Source organism: Erpetoichthys calabaricus, chromosome 5 (assembly GCF_900747795.2).
Source record: "Erpetoichthys calabaricus chromosome 5, fErpCal1.3, whole genome shotgun sequence".
Taxonomy (NCBI): Eukaryota; Metazoa; Chordata; class Cladistia; order Polypteriformes; family Polypteridae; genus Erpetoichthys; species Erpetoichthys calabaricus.
Window position 1 is genome coordinate 239,558,294 of NC_041398.2, and position 22,027 is coordinate 239,580,320.

General features: G+C 36.6%; 1 protein-coding gene across 3 annotated transcripts in view; it reads left to right on the top strand.

Moving 5' to 3' along the window:
• The window catches only part of fbxw7 (F-box and WD repeat domain containing 7), a 381,234-nt gene extending 359,922 nt beyond the window's left edge, over positions 1–21,312 (top strand). For all 3 annotated transcript variants that reach the window (XM_028802692.2, XM_051928159.1, XM_028802694.2), the window contains 6 exons: positions 561–697; positions 1,236–1,349; positions 14,200–14,381; positions 15,415–15,640; positions 16,381–16,591; positions 18,982–21,312. In XM_028802692.2, coding sequence (XP_028658525.1) covers positions 561–697; positions 1,236–1,349; positions 14,200–14,381; positions 15,415–15,640; positions 16,381–16,591; positions 18,982–19,250 — 1,139 coding nt within the window. In that variant the 3' untranslated portion in view covers positions 19,251–21,312. The remainder of the gene's footprint in view (positions 1–560; positions 698–1,235; positions 1,350–14,199; positions 14,382–15,414; positions 15,641–16,380; positions 16,592–18,981) is intronic.
• Positions 21,313–22,027: the final 715 nt, after the last annotated feature.

The following is a 22,027-nucleotide window of genomic DNA, read 5'->3' on the forward strand; positions in this document are numbered from 1 at the left end:
CAAGACTCTCAGTACCACTGTACAGAAACTGACCAGATACAAAGAAAAACAAATTGATGAAAGTCATTTGCACAGTGGTCACTGGTTTACTGCTGCGGTTGAATGAACAGTGTATGACTTCAACTAATTACATATGAACAGGGCAGTCCTCCAGAACTACAACTCCCATGCAAGCCATTGGATGTCCAAACCAAAGTCATACCAGTGGAACACTGCCGTCTAGCACATTGGGTTAACACCTGTCTCAGGAGCCAGTCTCTCTGTCCATCCATTATCCCTGCCTCCCAATTAAGGCAGTGATCAGCAATCATCCTGGTCAGTATGTGTGTGTATCCTTTATTATTATGGTCTCCCAGTCACTTACGGAGCACCATAAGACCCGCTCAGGATACCTGTCTTTCTGTACCGTCCATCATAGTAGCCCTCCATGACAGCTGCCTGGCTGGGAAAGGGAATTTCAAGCAAGATCATTTTTGATGCATTCCGCTTTACATATATTTAAAACAGTAATATAAAGTCTACCCTTCTGAATTTCCTAATTTTACTTTTTTCTCCTGTAGGTATAGATGAACCCCTTTATATTAAAAGGAGAAAAGTGATCAAGCCTGGCTTCACACACAGTCCCTGGAAAAGTGCTTACATTAGACAGCATAGGATAGACACAAACTGGCGACGAGGAGAACTGAAATCACCAAAGGTAATGTTTATCGTTCTTAAGCTATTGCCAAGTGCCATTTACAAAACTACATCCTAGCTTTTCTTACTTGATTTCAGTTACATGTATCTTATACTGTATAATGTTTTTATCATTTTGCGTTCAGTGAGTTTGGAAAAATCCTTAATGAAATTGTCTATTGTTACTTCTTATCTGTTTAGGAGATATTTCTCTATTCAAAGTATATACTGGATTACTTGCTTATATTTGTGCTTAAAATATCATTGTAATAAGTAATGGATTTTATTTATGAGAAAAATATAAAGCAGCTGCAAAAAAAAATTATTTATTTATTTATGATTTGTGCTTATTTTCCATTGCCTTATTTTCTGGTAATAAAAACCAAACTACCTTTTGTGTTAGTTGCTTCATTTGTGGTGGTATTTTTTTTTTATGAAAACCAAAATTAATATATTAAAGCCCATTGCTTGACCTACAAGGTTAAATTATTTCAAAACTATATATCTGAAGTGAAGCATTTTTGGAATGAGGTTTCACAAGACCATTTTTCCATTCACAGGTGCTTAAAGGTCATGATGATCATGTGATCACGTGTCTACAGTTTTGTGGTAACAGAATAGTCAGTGGCTCTGATGACAATACACTTAAGGTTTGGTCTGCAGTAACAGGAAAGGTAGGTGTAATTAGTTTGTAATCATTTGAGCTTAATCTGTATGAATATTTATAAAAATACTATACTGTATATTTGTTTTTGTTGTTAATGCTTCATGTCATAGACCGCTCAAGGATTTTACTACAAAATTACCAGGATGAGAGCATGTGTGAACAAAGCAATAATTTCAGTAACCTGGGAAACCAAGGTCTTCTGTTGCCCTGGTCAAGACTTAGTATTATACTCGGCATCTTATAAGCTTATTTGTGAGCAAAGCTGAAAACATTTAAGTCAAGCATACAATTGTGTTAATTTAAGTGAACCAATCACATGAAAAGCCTATAATTTGCTTAATTGTTGTAGCAAGTGCATTTGTTTCTGTAAAAATAGCTATTTATAAAACAGGTAGCAAACTCAGAGCTTGAAGGGCCACAGTGGCTGCAGGTTTTCATTGTAGCCACCTTATTTATTAGTACATCATTAGTGCTGGTAATAGAATCTATTTCTTTTAAGTGTTGTGCTTTTCAAGACTCAGAAACCTTAATTTGCTCTCTAGCAGCCAGACTAATGAGATGTAAAGCTAGCAAAATACGTTTGGTTTTTGATGCAAAGTTCTTTTGCAAGTAAAGCCAGGCTTAACTAGATTTCGATTTGGGTTTAGTTTTTAAGTTTTGGACTGGTTTTCTGATTGTTTACTTATAAGGTTTAGACTGTTCATGACTTGTGTTGATCTATTTTTTTAACCTAGTCCTGCAAAATGTTTTAAAAAATAGATGTCAGTAGATGTAAGATTACAAGATGCTTCTCCAAAACGACTGCCTGTTGTAGTCACTGCCATGGGTGCTTTACTTCATTTGGGGGTTCTACTCTTGTTCAGAACCTCTCAGGCTCTGTCAAGTTGGATGGGGGGGAGTGTTGATATAATACTACTTTTCAGTCTGTCCAGAGACATTCACTCTGGTTCAAGTCCAGGCTCTGGCTGTACCTCTCAAGGACCTTTGCCCTAGACTGACATCATGCGAATTTCTGAGGAGGTTGTCTTCATGTATATCCCTGTAGTCTGATCCATGCATCTTTCTCTGAGCCCCCCAGTCCCTACTGCTGAAGAGCAACCCAACAACATAATGTTGCCACCACTTCTCTTCATAATAGGGCTGATATTACTCAGATGATGAGCGTTGCCCAGTTTTCTAAGTATAATGCTTGCCTTTCAAGCCACATAGTTCAATCTTGATTTCATCAGACTGTGAAGCCCTTTTTCCCCTCTCATACTTAAGAGTCTTTTAGGTGCCTTTTGCAAATTCCAAGTGAACCGTTATTTGCCTTTTACAGAGGAGTGGCTTCCATTAGCCCACTCTACCAACAGTGGATTAGAACAAACATAGTAGCCTTTTCTGATATCTTCTTCCATCTCCAAAGAGAATCAATGGGGGTTCCGTAATAGTCACTTTAGATTATTGGTCAACTTTTTGACTGCAGACCTACTCACAACAAACCCGCAAGGTCAGTTTCCCTGTGCAGCCACCTAGAAAAATTAGCTTGATGGTTCAAAAATTCTTAAATTTAAGATTGGTAGAACCCCCTCTATTCTCTTCAGGATCTTCAATTCTACAGAAATTCAGTATTCTTCCCCAACTCTGTACCGTGACACAGTTCTGTCTTGGAAGTCTGTGAACAGATCCTTTCATCTCTTGGCTTGTCTTTTCCTTCTGAAGAGCATTCTCAGGTGTAGTGTCCTATAGAGGGAGATGCTTGTCTTTCCACATCCTGTTCAGTTTATCACAGGTGAACTTTAGTAAAGTTACAGAAATATACTAAGGATGATCAATGAGAATGGGATGCACACATGGTCAGTTTTGAGAGTCATGGCACAAGCTCTCAATAAATGTGATATTTCAGATTTTTAATACATTTACAGAACTTTATTTACAAAATATGGAAAAAGTAAGGCAGTTTAGTTTCTAAATGCACCATAAAACACGTTTTAAAATCAGGATTCAGGACTGTTGTTAGCTTAGCCACTACAGATTTGAATTAACCCTGCATTGACATTTTCTTCTTTGTGCTGTTTGTTTACCAAGACTGGAAGCTTATTTGTTTCATTTCCTATGTTTCCCCTATTTAAGAAGCCATTGTAACATTTGTAAAATATAATTTACAAGTTTGTAACTTGCATTCAGAATTATTTGTTACAGATTTGGCTTGAAATTTATGAATGATTTAATTTCCTGTTAGATGTACCGGTAGATTGCAATATTTCATTTTTTTGTCTCCTCAGTCAAATAATGAAATTTTCAGTGATACGGCATTAGCAAAGTGTCCTTTGCTATAAAACATTGCTTCATATTTCAGTCTCCTAGGGCTTTTTTTTTTGTCTTCATGTTAACACAGCCAATTGTTAAGGTTGATAACTAGGAAAATGTAAAGAATTAATGATGTGCTACAGAAAAGTGTTTCTTGTGTTCAGTTTACTTATTTTTTTATGTGCTATCTGCCACGTTTATAAGTACCACATGAATTTTTATTTTGTATGTTTTTAAGTAAACAAGATGTTTAACATGCTTGGAGGTGTTCAGAGATGTGAGATTGTATTGACATGCAGTAATGATGCATAGAGGGGATTGCTGACATTATCAGACCATAGATCGGGTTAAATTAAATGGTTCAATAGGAGGCTGATTGTTTTGACAGTCTTATAGCACAGAGAAAGTCTAGCACTACTGTTTTGAAGCATATTATATATGAACACCAAGCCTGGTTAAAGTATCACTTTTTGGTGTTTTTTGTGTATAAAAATCCAATCAATCTCAGCTTTTATTGTTTTAATTATTAGTAATGAATGTGCACCTCATTTTCCTGTATTATTGTGTGAGGATTTACAAGAAAAAAATATTTATTAAATCATTTTGTTGCCAAATTTGTAAATTACAAAAGAAAATGGCATATACCTATACAAATGAGGAGTCAAATAGTTTAAAGATTATTTTTAGTGAACTTCTGGCTCTTCTTTTTTTTTTTTTTTTTTTTTTTTTGTATATATTAATGTGCAATATACTGTATGTGTGGGCTTATATACATCTCTGTATTATATGAAAAAAAATCCAGGGACAAGACTTTTTCAGAGAGATAATTTCAAGTCCCACAAGACGAGACTTTGTGCTAAGAGATTTAACCACGCCCGGGGCCGGAAATAAAAGACAAAGTAGAATGTCGTAAAGAGGTTCAAAAACGTTGGCACGATATACATGCAGAGCAGGTTACAGATAATGAAAGTACTAAAATTCGAAAGTCTCAAAAAAAAATGATAGTAAAGGTCGCCTTAGCGCTAACAAACGGAAATTATTACTCGATGAAATAACGTAACAATGAAAAGAGATCAAATATATGCACATAGGTGATATGACAGAAGTACTGTATTTAGATATTGTTCAGCTTTAAATTTTAAATCGGAGACTTGTAAATCATCTAATTCATGTTGTCATCAGGCAAAAGTAGGGTTTCTTCCCAATGAAGAGGCGTATCCGTGAGAATTAAAAGATTTGGTGTTTGGTGAAAATGAAATCCACATATGTGAGTGGCAGAGACATGAAGTGGCTGGCGCGCCCACGGTCCACTCAAAAAAAATTTTAATGTGCACACAAGTATTAATACAGGTTTGCATGGCCCCATAAAGTGATAGTTTTCAAGGGAGTGGCACTAATGAAGAGAAGGAATCACATTGCATGACAGTTGCAGTCAAAATATAGAACCATTTTATTGAACAAATTTTGCAAACAACTTAAACTATAATTTTGACAACATATTTTCAACCATCCAAAGAGGCATTTAGACATTCAGAGGTGCTTGTCAAAAGTTGTATTGCACTGAACATGTCTTAGAAAAGGAATAAAGAGTAAATATTTTTTGTAAACCAACTACACTTTCTGTTAATGTTAACAGTCTCTGTCCACTGACATGTTAGCTATATGGATTGTAATGGCATTGATTATCTTGATCCACCACTTGCTTTTTTTGTCTCCGGCGACAACTTTAGCTCGATAGCATTTGCAGTAAATAGTTCTTTGGTCCATCTTTGACTTTTTAAAATCAAAATCTCCAGACAACAGATGCGGCTCCTTTTTTCAACAAAAGTTCTTCTGTGTAATCATGTTCAAATTTATTGTCTGCTACAGCTTCAGTTTCGGAATGTTCTCTGTGAATTTTCACCGCTCAATACCTCCACTAACGCATGTACTCCACTGCATGCGTGTTTAGCGGTGTAGCAGTGAAAAAAAATCCCCCATTAAACAGTTTCCCGCTGTGCCACATTCCGAACATTGTTTAGTCTATTTAAACCAGTATTGCGGTATAAGAAAAATCCATATCATAACAAAAATAAAAAACAGTTTTCGGGTATACCTCCCAGCCCTACCCCAAGGGGAAATTCACATACTCCAGCAGCAGCATACTGATAAAAACAATATTAAAGAGTGATAAAAACACAGTGCAAGTTAAAAAGTGCAAGGTGGAGAGTGCGAGGCAGGTATAACAGTCAATAACATTGTATAATGTTAACGTTTAACCCCGGGTGGAATTGAAGAGTCGCATAGTGTGGGGGAGGAACGATCTCCTCATTCTGTCAGTGGAGCATGACAGTACATGTCAGATGACTTTAGATGTCATATTTGGAAATTAGTCATTTATACCACTGATAGGCTCTGAAAATCTGAGATTTAGTTTGTTTCAGTGTCCTTCTTTTTTCCTGTTAGAAGGCTCCATTTTTATGACCATGTGTATAGTTTACAGCCCTACTACTTGTCTGCTGATGTATGTAATATCCTGTAATGTTGAAACCATGTACAAAGGTTTGAGATTTGCAAATGAAAAATTGTTAATGCTTGCTTCATTCATAGAATAATGCATCAGATGGTAAATAGCTGAAATAGTGCACAAAGACTCCCCAGGCTTGGGTTACTGTCTTGCTCAAAGGCAATAAGGCAAAGAGGGATTCCATTTTATATTGTGAACATGCAGGTACATCATTCTTTCTTAAAGTAAATCAAAGTATATGGATACAACTCAACTTTTAAATGGATAATCTGTACATTCAACCAGTATTTCATTACCATTTGTCAGCCACCAAGTGCACAGTGTTGTATGAGAAGGTGATGCATAGGTGTGTGGCATAAAGGAGGCTTCATCATAGATGTTGACACAATCTCGAACCTTGCCAACTTCTTGCATCGAAGAGAATTGTGTGATAAGTGGCCCTAAAATCATCACTCTGAAACTGGCTGCTTTTGGGTCATTTTTGGAAGAAGTAATACAGACAGCATCTAAGAGAAGTCCAGATTTGATTTGTAAAATCTGTTGGCAAAGCAGTAAAGCTTCCTTGTTTTCAAGCCATTTCTAATTTCAAGTTGAGCACAGAGCAGCAAACATAACACAGCATTAATCACCATGCTGATTCATATAATAGTGCATTTTCTAAAATTATGTGTTCTGAATGTACACACACAGTTCATAGTTGCTGTGATTATTGGAATTACGTAAGTAGCAAAAATGTTGTGTATACAAGTTTTGGATTTGAAGGAACACATTTTCTTAGCTTAAAGCTAGAACTTCGAGAAAATTGTTTTCTTACTCCTTCTGGAATGCCTCTGTAATCGATAAGTAGAGTGTAGTACTAATAAAATATGGATATATTGTTAACATTTTGGCAGTAATATTAATTACTTTATACTTTTTAATTTTGCATTCTGTAAACTGTGATTAACTGCAGATATACTTTGTCAACTTGGATGGCCCTAGTGAAAATTGGTTTCATCTTTTGAGTTTATTACATCATGATAAATTAGACTGGCCTGCCAATACTGATGCTCTGTGCAAGAAAGGACAGAGCCGACTATACTTCCTTAGAAGGCTGGCGTCCTTCAACATCTGCAGTAAGATGCTGCAGATGTTCTATCAGACGGTTGTGGAGAGCGCCCTCTTCTACGTGGTGGTGTGCTGGGGAGGCAGCATTAAGAAGAAAGACGCCTCACGCCTGGACAAACTGGTGAGGAAGGCAGGCTCTATTGTTGGCATGGAGCTGGACAGTTTAACATCAGTGGCAGAGTGACGGGCACTCAGCAGGCTCCTTTCAATTATGGAGAATCCACTGCATCCACTAAATAGTATCATCTCCAGACACAAGAGCAGCTTCAGCGACAGACTGCTGTCACTGTCCTGCTCCATTGACAGATTGAGGAGATCGTTCCTCCCCCAAACTATGCGACTCTTCAGTTCCATGCGGGGGGGGGGGATGAACGTTAACATTATACAAAGTTATTGTCTGTTTTTTACCTGCATTATTATCAATCTTTAATTTTATATTGTTTATTGTATCAGTATGCTGCTGCTGGAGAATGTGAATTTCCCCTTGGGATTAATAAAGTATCTCTCTCTCTCTCTCTCATACGACATAACTGATAATTTGTGCACCAAAACTGGGCAATCAATTCTATAATTCTTCTGGACTTTGGGGGGAAAAAAGTCTACGTCTTAATTTAAGATCAATGCAAAAAAATGGATTCACTTTGTCAAAACTTTTGAGAATTTTTAAAACCCTGATTAGGTTCCCATGAGTTATCTTTACTCTGTACTGAAGAGGCTGAGTTTGCTTATACTGTGCTGCTATCTCACAGTAGGATGTGTAATTTTGTCTGTGGGTACCCCTGCTTGTTTTTTCCTTTCCAGATTCTCATACCACTACACATATTTGTATCATGGCATCCAGTGCTTCAGATGAATTCTGTCGAGTACAGTGTGTGATGTAAGATATAGTACTTATTATTAAAGCAATACTTAAAAAATAAATAAAACTCAGTAAATGCTCACTTGAAGCATCAATAGCTTCATATACAGTAATCCCTCGCTATATCGTGCTTCGCCTTTCGCGGCTTCACTCCATCGCGGATTTTATATGTAAGCATATTTAAATATATACCGCGGATTTTTCGCTGCTTCGCGGGTTTCTGAGGACAATGGGTCTTTTAATTTCTGGTACATGCTTCCTCAGTTGGTTTGCCCAGTTGATTTCATCTGTGACCCAAGCATGACAATATAAAAATAACCATATAAACATATGGTTTCTACTTCGCGGATTTTCTTATTTCGCGGGTGGCTCTGGAACGCAACCCCCGCGATGGAGGAGGGACTACTGTATTACTGAAGAAAATATGAATGATTAGTGGGTTTAACATTCAGAAGATACTATTGTTAAGGAGTGATTTAAAAAATTAATTCCTATTATACAGTATATAAGCAGGCAGTGTCATAGGATTTTGCTCATTAATCACCCTTTAGATGTTAGTAAGAAAAAAATTTGGAAATGCTTGCATGCAGTTGTGACACACTATAGCAGATGTACCTTGCAAATGTTCACACTTGAATATATCTGAGGACGATATATCCTGGAAAATACAAGTGGTGCGTTGCAGATGATGGTTTTCTTTTAAAATTAGTAATGGGATATGATCCCTTTTCCCAATTAAGTATTATTAATAGCAATAGTATTATTGTCATGTGTACGGAGTGCAGTAAACTTATTTGCATGTCCAACCAGATTCAAAAAGGTCACCAGTATCAATTTTCATTAATCTACAGAATATCATTTCAATGCTTAAATATTATATAGTTGAGGGTACTGCTGATTATTGAAAATGGTTATAAAGATGTAATGCTTACAGGTAAGGGAGTGTAGCAAGAATACAAAATAGCTGCCTATTTTTCTAAAATACTTGATTTTTACTTGACTGGAACCGATTGGTTTTTTTTTTTAAATATTCTAAAATGCCTAGACATTGGAGAAAGTTGTTTTTTTTTTAAAAATGCATTTTCCTTTTTGAGTTTGGCGGATGGCCCTTTTAGTGAATCAAGAGTGCAAATAATTGGTAATTAAAGAATGGAGTCCAGTTTAGCTGTAGGGAAAAACTTCACTGACGCATACTGCTTTGTATCATATTCCTGTGAGGTATTAAACATTAAAAAGCTTAAAATTTATTTTGTAAGCATAAGACTCAGGTGGCTAATGTAAAATGGCCTTAAGGGCTAAGAAAAATGATACTGTGAACGAGTTAAATTTAAATGCTGAGGGCTTCTCTCTTATCAGTTATTGCAGGAGAACTGGAATTGCAGGTAGTTCAGGATACCTGCTGTTTAGTAAGGTGACACAAATAATTATATTTGTTTCAAGCAACTAGACTAGTTCTCTGCCTTTTTGATTTTTTCAAGTTTGTTAGGTTTTAAGTTAGATTCTAAGAAGTAAATGGCTTATTTATATATCTAACAGTTGTGGACAAACCACACATATCCTGGCAGCATCAAGCAAGGAACTACAGTACTTGTTTTCTAAGGTGACTTACAACATCTATATATATAATTCACTAAGCTGCCAGCGAGTAAGACACCCATGGCGCATGCAGGAAGGAGCCACGCCCACCAACTCTAAGACCATTGGATACAACGACAACTCGCAGAGCCGCGCCCACCAACTCAGATGCGACGACTCACAAAACACAGCGTCATTCATGTTCATCTGTGCTACAGTCCACATGGACCTCTGAGTCACGTTGACTTTTCGGTTACGACACACGAACGCGTCCACCATCGCAAACTGTTTTACACGCTACATACAGCGATTCGCATCCGCAACAAACATGCGTCGTCTTAGATGGTCATGCAGGAACACGGAAAACGTTTCCCCACCCACCAACACTCCTTATTCCCCGGCCCGCGTCCACCCTCGCTCTCCAGGCATTCACACTGCCTGCTCATGTGCCCGGACGCAACTACTCACCAACCACCCCGTAAGTCGCTTTCATCTGTGCTTACAGTCCACATGCACCTCTTAGCCACATTGACTTTTCATTATTCTTTTCGGTTACGACACACGACCACATCCACCATCGAAAACCATGGGAAATGAACAATGAAGCCCCGCCCACAAACTCTAACCCTCCTCCCACGTGATAGGGAACGCATCTCCGAGCACCGCCCGCCAACTCGAAACATCCACCCTCGCTCTCGAGGCACAGCTTACTCATGTGCCCACCCCCAACAGCTCACCAAACACATATTCACTCGCTTTGGTCTGTGCTACAGTCCACATCCAACTGTGAGCCACGTTGACTGTTCATTTGCCCTCCATGGCTACCGCTTCAAATGTGTTTCATGGAAACAACACTTCTTTCAATGTTATACAAATTCCTGCATCAGGTAACTGTTCGTTTCTATCAGTCGGGTTTTTCTGGAAAAATGTCATTGACGAGACTGTTGCTCTCAAACTTCGCAACATGGCTGTTGGCTGTGTTTGCCAACATTGGGATAACTTCGGCAATGTGGTGTCTGTTGTTGTTAGTCACAGAAGCATTTATACACAGTCTGCTCAACAATGCGCTGACTACATGAATACGTCCGGCGTCTATGGTGGCGAGGCAGAAATTGTGGCACTGTCCCAAATGCTTCCAGCTACTATCACCATTTACTTCCAAGAACGTCCTCATGCCTCTCCTCGAGTTTACAATCCAGCCCAACGTCTCTCCATATCCCTGCTCTTTAGCGGTCCTTTGGATCATGGGCATTACGAGGTTCTCATGCCTCTCAAATACACACGTGATAATCTTCTGGTGACATCTTTTAACGCTGTCGGTATGTGCACACAGGGTGCACACCCACGTGCACGCCACACTAATGTGACGTCATCTGCCCACTCTCCTCTTCCTGAAAAACATTTAAACACACACTCCCCTGAACAAACGCATTCCACACAGGACTTTCAATGCACCTTTTGTTCCAAAAGCTTCCGAGTGCAGAGATATCTGAGCACACATTAAAAAAAAAACACAACACTAACCGAATGATGCAATGTGAATATTGCCAGCAATGCTTCAAAACAACTCGTGCTCTCAAGAAACACTTACAATCTCATTCCACTCTCCCCTTCAATTGCACATTTTGTAACGAGGACTTAAATCCTCAAACCCACCCCCTTTTAGACAACTGTGTCTTTCCGGAAGTGTTTAGCCATCAATAAATAATTATGCGTGAGATTGAGTATTAACAAGTCTGTGATGCCCTTGGATGTCCCGTACTGCACGCGCGCTACACTGAATGGAACAACGTGTGTCTACTTGGCGCCGAGAGACGTGGGTAGGCCGTTAAACCACATTCGTGCTAGAGACCGGGGCTTGCAATTGTTCCCCACGAACAAGGAATACCCAGTAAGTGGTACTACCATGGTCAGGTGACTTGGTGCATTATATATAGAAAAGCACCTGGAACCGCAAAGAACAATGAAAAGACAATGTGGCTCAGAGGTGCACAGATGAAAGCGACTCAGGTTAGGAGTTGGGGGTGGGCACATGAGCAGGCACTGCGTACTGAACGAAGATTGTATGTTGGTTCGTAGCTTGCATTGCATTGTTGCAATGTTACTTTTCTTGATGGTTTATTAAATTACGAATTTTGCAAATGTTCATTTTTTTCCCTGTGCTTAAAAATCATTAAAGAAGCGGCATATGCTACGCTGCGGGTTGGCTAGTTTGAAATAGTTCATTTTCACAGGGAGAATTTGCTAGACATCACTTCCTGAAACCATTTTTTGTGTTGTGAGGTGATTTGTGTCTCCAGAATGTCCAGAGGAGGGAGGTATCTTCAGCATCATGAGCACATATTTGTTTTTTGTAGGATTCAGAGTTACGCAAATAAAATTTAGAATAATCCTTTTAATCACACTTTTTTCTTGAACTCGTAGGAACAATTGTGGAGTGTTTCAAAAGCAAGCAGTAGACTTAAAGAGATGTTTGATTCAGTTTCTGTCTTTCAGTAACTAAAAGAATATAAAGGTGTCTTCAGAGCTTCATTAGCTCTGTGAGCATTCAGCAAGATGCAGGAACCCCCAGCCTGGGGAAGAGTTGCTTGTATTGGATAATCAATCACTTATTCCTCAAAGTAATAAAAATATTTAAGAGACCTGAGCATGACCACAATTTATCCAGCATTTCTCAGACTTCTGTCTGAGTGAATGTGTGTTTTCTTTGTAACTGAAGTGGCCAATACATCACACCCTCCCCCTCAGATTTGTTCACTTGTTTAACAATGTGACTTTCTAACACCTGCGTTGAGAGTTGGGAAAGACATATTTAACATATTTAGAAGGACGGTGCTGAATAAAAAAATGAAAAGTCTACAATTTGAATAAGTCATCTAGTGAGTCTTGAATTTGTATCTTTTTTTTGCCTTTTAAAGCCATTATAGCAGCATGTCATTGGTTAGCAATGTAAACTTGCAACCCCAAAGGTGGTAATGGAGTGCTTCAACCTCCTGTTTTTTTGCCAGGCATTACTTTTATAGTGGATGTAATTGTATAATAGTGTAATTGCATTACCTGGGCAACAATTTACAGCCTAAATACAAATATGGTGTTTCTGGTCATCAACAACCTGAGATAATACAGCACCCAAACCCGATACTCTTGTTGGGTTCTGTTGCCAAAAAAAAAAAAAGGTGTGACCTGGGTCATACAAGTCAGGGTGCTGTTGGACCAGTTCAGTTAAGACTTCTGTTTGCATACTGTTCAAGAGGCATGGCATTAGTTTATAAGCTCCCTGCTTCACTCCTAGCTCATCCCACAGGAAGTGGCAGAGACTTCCTATAATACCACTGCAAAACAATTCCTTTCATTTCAGTGGAACAAGCATATGGCTGAAATCACCTGCAAACTGCTGTGGATAGGAATTTTCTAAATTGCTTCCTGCTAAAATGCTTAGATGTCAATATCATCATTGAAAATAATACCTGATAACTTTACAGGTGGCATATGGTTTAGGAGCGTTCTCATCTAGTGTTAAAGCTACTAAAATGTTCAGGTGTGCATAAGCCCTTAAGGAAACATTGTTTTATGTAAACAGATATTTTGACTTTTTCAGTGCCGTCTTCCAGGTAGTAAGTTGATTACTCCGTTACTTGTGAACATTTATTCTTCATATTTCAAATGTATTTATTGCAATTCATTCAAATGTGACTTTGATGGATTTCCCTCATTCACACCACTTAAAGATCATTTTCCTCTAGTACAACTTAAGAAAATAATCAACAGCTGTAAAACTATATAACTATACGTTAGAAAAAACAAATCAGATAAAGGAGTTATACCAAACCTCATAATCATCGATTTTAAAAAGTGCACATTTTTTGAAGGACTAAATGGTCTGTTTGTTTTTGTTTATGGTTTTATAGTTCAGAATTATTTGGGACATAAAATTTTATTAAGTAGAATTGTGTAAATCATTTGCTATAGGCATTGCAAAATATTTGTAACAGTAATTATTTTTAAAAGCGCAAATTTAGATCACATAAAGTCAAGTGTTATGCTGCATAGAACTGGTGTTGACCTTTTTAGATGTAATGAAAAGCATTGATTGCTAAAGCGAAAAAACATCAAGACAGTGCAGGCTTCTCATACCAACACAATGGCAGAATCATGTCCAAATTGTAAAATCATCATAATTAAAATAAAATTGAGTCAAACAGTGAATCTGCTGTGCAGGGTTGAATGGTCACAAATGTCATAGAATAAAGAAACAGTTCATTAGATGGTGGGCTCAAAGGTTAACCTACAGAAATCAATTTAGATTAGATGTTAATTCTGTTAAATTGTTATTTACATCTCTATGAATGATGCAAGCAGACAGATAACATGTGAGAAAGTAGTCTTTTGTTATCATCTTCACATCTTTGTTGAATCCTGACTAAGAACTTGTCTCCTTGCTTCTCTGTTGTATGTTATATTTCAGACTTTTATCTCAAGAGTTGTTTTAATCCTTTCTTGTTTTTGTTTTTTTTATTTCAGTGTTTAAGAACACTAGTTGGTCATACTGGTGGTGTCTGGTCATCTCAGATGAGGGACAATATTATCATCAGCGGCTCAACAGACCGGACACTAAAAGTATGGAATGCTGAAACTGGGGAATGTATTCACACGCTATATGGGCATACCTCTACTGTCCGTTGTATGCATCTTCATGAAAAAAGGTAAGGATATGGCATCCATGGCACTATCAAGTTCATATTGAGTAACCATTTAAGACAGATTTTTGACTATATCATCCATTTCTGCTTGATAATTCTTTTTTGATATTTAAGCCTTAAATTCATTAAATAAACACAATCTTATATGTAAATAAATCTAAGTACAGGAAAAATTTTGAAATGCAGTAGATACAACATTGCCATTATAAAAAATTTAACTTTGTAAGTAATCATTTTATTTATTTTTTTCTTTTTTGCGATTTCTAGTTTAAGTTGTGTCTGTATGTTAAATAATATAACCAAACCTCTATCATGAAGTAAAGTTATTATCTGCCTTTGTTGTCAGCTCAAATTGTAAGTTTCCTTAGCTTTTATTAATAACTTTGTGTTAAGAGTCGTGTATATAATAATTTACATTTGTTCCGTGTGCTGTTCTGTCCTCAAGGTCGGTCTTTATAGTGCTATCCTGGTATTAATAATTTGATAAATAAATAAATGTTGGAGGAGGCAGTTTATTTATTTGTGTGTAAATGTGTTTGTAAATATACTGTTTGTGTTTATACAGTATGTATATAATATGTATATGCACATACACATGCATTTGCATAATTAGTATGTATAGTATATACACATACATTTGCATATTTACACATATAGTAACTTGAATATCACCTCTGTTATTTATGAGGAGTCGGTCTCAATATCTTATTTTTAAAGATATTCTTTTACACTGTATCCTTATCACCTAACATCAGGGATGATCTTCTCTTTGCATTGCTTTAATGAAAATGATTTGCATGCTTGTTTCTTGAACTATTACAACAAAGATTGAGATTAAACATTAGGTTGCATGTGAACTTTGTTTCAAACTTGTTTTTATGTTTTTAAATAAAGGCTACAGTGTCCCTACACCATAAAGAGATTACATTTTTTGTTACATTCAAGCTCATTACAGTGCACATATTATTGGCCAGTAAAGAAAACAAACTTATAATTGTAAAACTCCATCTAACAGCTATGTCATTTTCCTTCTCAGAGTGGTGAGTGGGTCCCGGGATGCTACGCTCAGAGTCTGGGATATTGACTCAGGCCAGTGTTTACATGTTCTAATGGGTCACGTTGCAGCAGTACGATGTGTGCAGTATGATGGCAGGAGAGTGGTGAGCGGCGCATATGACTTCATGGTCAAAGTATGGGATCCTGAGACAGAAACCTGTCTACATACACTTCAGGGACACACCAACAGGGTCTATTCGTTGCAGGTGGGTGGTATAGTTTGCTGTAAGTTTTGAGCACTAACGGACTGTAAAGAATTGAACAAATATATAAATATATTTTTTTATATAATTAAGCAGGGAACGGCAATAGTGGGTTCCAAAATATCATGCAAATGTAAATTCACAATATATAGATCACCTTTTACTTAATCAGTTCTGTTTGTTCTTATATGGCACTCTTCATTGAATAATTTTATCCCCATTATGAGTGTTCCGAGGTGCTATTAAACATAAAAGTGCAAAACGATTAATAGACCAGACTTGTCAGCTGTTTCAGATAAATCGTGGTTGACTGTAGAGAGAGTACAACTTATTAAAATTCTAGGATCATTTCAGTTTCCTGTTGGGTGAAGTCACCATTTAGTAATGCAGTGGGGTTTTTTACATATGCAAATTACTCTTTTCAGATATATTTATCAGGCAAAATTACATTTTTAAAAAGATTTCTGTTTGCATCATAATAATAGAAACTATTTTTTCGATAAGTGTATTGTTGGCTAACTGTCCTAGCTGTATGGTGAGAAAATATTAAAAGTCAGTAAGATACGATCGTAGGTATAGCCAAGTTCTTAGTCTTTGAGGTCAAATTAGAAGGACTGATTATTTGTAACTTTTTAATATTAATGTACTTTTTTGCCAAATTGGAATTTGCACTGCAGTGTTGTTTTTTTAATATTAACATATTGTGTTTTTTTTGTTTGTTTTTTTTTTTTTTAACTACACAGTTTGACGGCATCCATGTTGTAAGCGGCTCACTAGACACTTCTATCAGAGTGTGGGATGTGGAGACAGGAAACTGCATTCACACGTTAACAGGGCATCAGTCACTGACTAGTGGGATGGAACTCAAAGACAACATTTTGGTCTCTGGGAATGCAGACTCTACTGTTAAAATCTGGGATATCAAAACGGGACAGTGTTTGCAGACATTGCAAGGTGAGTTAAGATTAACCAAGATGAATTAGTTTAAGCATTGCAGAAGTTGTAGGACAAATAATGTCATACAGATAAACCACTGTGGTGTTTGTGTTGTCATAATTAATAATTTAGGTTTTCCCCAAGGTAATCTAGCAAGGTCTAATACATAGTCTACCTCACTTTTTTAACATTACTATTTTGATTTCCTTTTAATTTTTGCTTTGAAATTTTTGACTGTCAGAATAGTTGCTCAGTCAAAACACTAAAAGGTAGTGTGACACAGTGGTTAAAGCTTTGGACTTCAAACCCTGAGGTTGGGGTTCAAATCTCACTACTGACACCGTGTGACCTGGAGCTAGTGACTTGACTTGCATGTGGTCCAATTGGAAAAACAAAAGAAATATAACCAATTGTATCATAAATATTGTAAGTCGTCTTAAATAAAGCCGACAGCCAAATAAGTAAATGTAAAAAGTAGTAATGTTTGTAATTTGCTGAAAATTACACATGCTTGAACTGTCCATTGTATTTGCAGTTTCTTCCATTTTCTTCAAACTTAATTCTTTGATGGCTTACTTTACTGTCCCCACAGACAATAAAGGCTGCTGCATTTAAATTTGGTTTAAACCTCAAGTATTCTGTGCTAAAGAGGCATTGGGATGTATCTACCATATTCACACAAATGGGTGGTTTTTTCAAACATTCACAGTGGTTCATTTTTATAATTTTTCCCTTCTTGCTTTTATATCAACATTAAATGCATACCTCAGTCCTTGTTTTTCGCACATTTATTTACATTCATAACTTTTTTTATGCACCAAATCTTTAGACTTGCCATCACCAAAGTTTTTAGTGTCTGTCGACTCAGCCATCTCTGTTTTTAGTATTTTATGACTTGCATTGTAGGCTGCTAATTCCTACCTCATTCTTGACTACAGAATGTCTAGTTGTAGCAACTGAGTCTAATTAGTCAAAAGAAATAAACTCTACATAGACATAGAATAGACTTTATTCTGTGTAGACTTTAGACTTTATGTATTTCTAGAAAGCTGTGAATTTGTGCATTTACAAACAGTAAGAAATAAAATACTTTATATCAGGCAGTTTAATGTCTTTTTGGGGAGATATAGTATGTGCGCTGGCCTTTACGCTCTGGCAGCGTTGTGAGGCTGCTGCTTTATTATTTAGAGTTCTTTATTAGCAGACTTCACCGCTGAAGAGCAGATTTTGTAGCAGAGCACTCCCATTATTTTTTTCATTCCAATGTCTTAGAGTTTCATCTTTTGTGACAGAAAATAGATTCCTGTCCTTTGTAAATTATCTTGATGCACCTTGTGATCTTAAACTGTATGGCCCTGTGTTAAAGTTGCTTTGCAGGTTTCTAGTTTGCATTTTTGATTATGCCTAATACATTTATAAATATTCAATTTTTCTTGTTGATCTAATAAGATAAGCTCAACTGCCTCTCATTTTGTTCAGTCAAAATTTGGAGCTGGGACAGGATGACATTGGGGTTCTCAGCAGGGTCTTCATCTGGGATTTTCTAGGTTAGGTAGATAACTGGGTCACGAAGCAGTCAACTGTGCTCATTATAATATGTTGAGCATGCATTTTGACAAGTCTTGCGGGGGGGGGGGGGGAAGCCTTGGGAAACATTGTGGTGGCTATTGAAGCAGCACAGATGTGCAAGTTTATGGAACAATGCCTTCTCTGGTCCTCTGGTTACATTTTGATTACAGTTGTATTAATAACTGTTATGGGCAGCAATTGGCTTTTATTTTTTAGGTTTAGATTTTGTAGTTTTAATAATGCAGTGTCTCCTCAAACTATATAGTTTAAAACCTCATTTGAGTGCATGTCTTTTTGTGTGTCTTTTGTCAGTAATATTGATATATAATACAGATTCTTAAGACAGTCTTATGCTAAACAATATATCAAAAGAGAATTGTTGCTGTAGGATTTTTTACAGTCTTGCATCTGTGGTACACTTGAAGGTTACAATAATTAGCAAAGTAAAGTGAATCTTTTTGCAAAACTCTTAATAGTTTCTTTAGAATGTAATATTTCCTTTTTAAATTAAATATTCACTGAATTTGCATTTCACCATCACACTGCCATGCATTAATACTGTAAAAGGGTTTAATGTTACACATTTTTATATATTTTTTTTTTTTTTACTTTAGTGATTTCTTATTTATTATAACAGCATCTGTCCAAATTAAATCATTATAGCACCATCTGCTCAAATGAATTTGCATCATTTTTGAAGGCTAGGTATATAATGTAAGAAGTTCTTTTATTGTGAGGAGACCATTAAGTACATCTAACTACAGTAGTGTAAAAAATTTGTTTTTTCTCTTGCCATTTTCTATGAACATTAATTGTAATTCTTTTATGTGTATCTCCAGGCCCCCACAAACATCAAAGTGCTGTGACCTGCCTTCAGTTTAACAAGAACTTTGTAATTACCAGCTCAGATGATGGGACTGTGAAACTGTGGGACCTAAAAACGGGAGAGTTTATCCGGAACTTGGTAACATTGGAGAGTGGTGGCAGTGGTGGAGTAGTATGGCGCATCCGGGCATCTAACACCAAATTAGTGTGTGCAGTGGGCAGTCGCAATGGCACAGAAGAGACCAAGCTGCTTGTGCTAGACTTTGATGTGGATATGAAATGAAGGACGAAAGAGAGTGAGAGTTACAGAGACGCACAGATTTTGAAATGTCTACGCATTACACTTTACACATATGCCCTATCCATCACCCCTGCCAATACACACCCACTTCCAACTCTTCCCATCCTACCCAGTTTTTGGGTTCTTGGTAAAAGAGGAGGGTGCTGGCCTGTGGAAAACAGAATGCAGTGGTGAAGAGTCGTAGTCTGCTGTGGAAGACAACAGAAGAGGGAGTTCGTATTTATAACTGACATGCACACTCTGTATCTGGCATCATCACAAGAGATTTCCTCTTCAGTTTAAGGGCACCTCAGCACAGAGAGACTTGTTCACTCAAGCCTGATGCAACCGTTATGTGTATTTTTATTTCCCATATAAACAGGAACCCATTTTATGGATTCTTTGCTGCATCAAGATGTTAAATAAATCAACAAACATTCATGTAAAATGTTTATAGTGTAAAATAAAAAGAGAGCTTATCTACAAGAAAACAGAAGGACTGGTCCGCAGTCAAACCAGGAGGCATTTGCCTCAGTTATATATATATATATATATATATATATATATATATATATATATATATATATATATATATATATATATATATAAATATTTTTTTTCCTTATGTTTCCTGGTTTTTAAAAAAGAGAAAATGTACTGTGAATTTTTTGTTATTTTGTACATTTGATCAATACAATGAAATCTTTGCCTAATGTTGCCAACAACAATCAGTCACAGTATTAACCTGTTTCTCTTTATACTCTGTTTCTCTCTTCTTGTGTGTGTTTTGGTTTTCTTTGTTGCTTTTCTTTCTAATTCTGGGTTTATTGCGCAAATGTTTTTTTTTTTCCCCCTCACCTTTTTTTTTTTTTTTTTCTTTCTTTTCTTTTCCTTGTTCTTGTCAGTGTCTGGCTGGGTTAGTTCCTCAATGCTGGTGCTATGTAGGGGAGGGTGTGTCTCAAAGTTAACAGGAATGGCATCCCATCCCTGAACTGTATTCCCAGTGGCCAAACCTTATTTATGCTGCTAAAAAAGATGTGTGTTTTTAAAAAAAAAAAAAAAAAGGTTGAGACTCCTGTTGCTGTGACGTTTTAGTCTCAGACTGAATTCCAAATTTACTCGTTTGGACTTTGCAAAAGAGAAACAAGATAAATAAAATTTTGCCACTGAAACTTGAGCCAAATGTGCCTCTGAGAGGCTTGAAAGTAAGAATGTTTTGGGCAGACAGACAAATGAATTTGCAAGTAACAAATAAATTAAAAAAAAAAAAAATCAAATCTGTGTGTGCTTCGGATTCAGAAAAAACATGTGAACACATTCCTTAGGACGAAGGTCTTTCAGCCTGTTCTCTGGGGAAATTTTATTGCTTTGTGGGTTGTGGTGGATTTGCAAGGAATGAAAAGGTGTTTTATGTGTATATAATATGTATACTGTATGTATATGTAAATATATACAAATACATGCACTTGTAGATGCATTCATAGGTGTGTCTATGTGTGTGTGTGTATAAGTACAGTATATATAGTGTGTGTATGAATGTACAGAGAGAGTAAATAAATATATATGTATATGTACACACACAAAAAAGCAAATACTGACAGAATATTTTTTAATAAATAATGGATTTAAGCCTTGCGGGTCAGTCTTAGTATTAAAAGTATTACAGATGTTACATATGATTTCTGCAAGCTACTGAATGGACAGTGCAGTTAAAGTTGTTGTGTAAATGCAAAGCACCATGGGTAAAAAAAAAACAGGAAAAGAGTAGCCAAATGATTTGCCTCATTCTCCGAGAGCCACATAACTCAAGCTGAACTGTGAAAGTGGTTTAACACTGTATATTAAAAAAGCTGTTTTTTTCCTCTCCTCTCCTTATTTCTGTTAATTTATAATCTGGTTTAAGAAATCAGATTTCAAGGTGTTTTAATTTCATTTAATGTAACTGCCTGACATAACAGACAGAGAAACCTTAAAGGGATTGTGTCTATCATTTGATTCATTTAGAATTTTTATTTTCTTATAACTTAAGTGCAATAAAATGTGGGTTCTTCTTTCGTTTCAAGCATTTCTTTTGTCTGTGTGTTTATCGAACTGTTGCCAAGTGTTTTTGATGGGTTTTATAATTTTCATGTTTTACATGCAAGGTGGTGGCCTTCATGGATTCATAAGGTCAATATTGTCATGTGTACAGAGTACAGTGAAATTCTTACTTGCATCAAGATGCAACAGGTCACCACTCTCCAGTGCTATGATCTGTGAGTTTTACTTCTTTGACTCAAAACATCTGTCTCATAAGAGTACAAAATGAAAGCCTAATATTCCAATGTTATAGAGGGCAGTACAAGCATTTCTAAGGTGACTTTTCTCCAATCCTAAGTAGTGAGCCCATTGAATTGCCCCCTAATTGCAACTGTAAGCATTAACAAATTTGCAAACCTAATCATTTGCTTACTTGGAAATACTGATCTCCCATTTTGATTTTTATGCAATACCTTATCACTGCTTCTGATAACTATTTTTGTTTTATCAGTGTGAGTGTAAGATAACTCATATGATGACATGAATGTCTGCACATGACTTCTCATGTTGCTTTAACCTGTAATCTCTTGGCATATTTGGCCTTGGATCCCCTAGAGGTTTATTTTCTCTTGTGTCCTTGTCAGGTGGAAGTTTTGCTTTCCTTTCCCATTTCATCTCACCGTATCATTTGTTTATTAAGCCTGACATATATGGTGTTACTCGTTCAGCCTTAAATAACTTTATCAACACTTTTTCCTGTA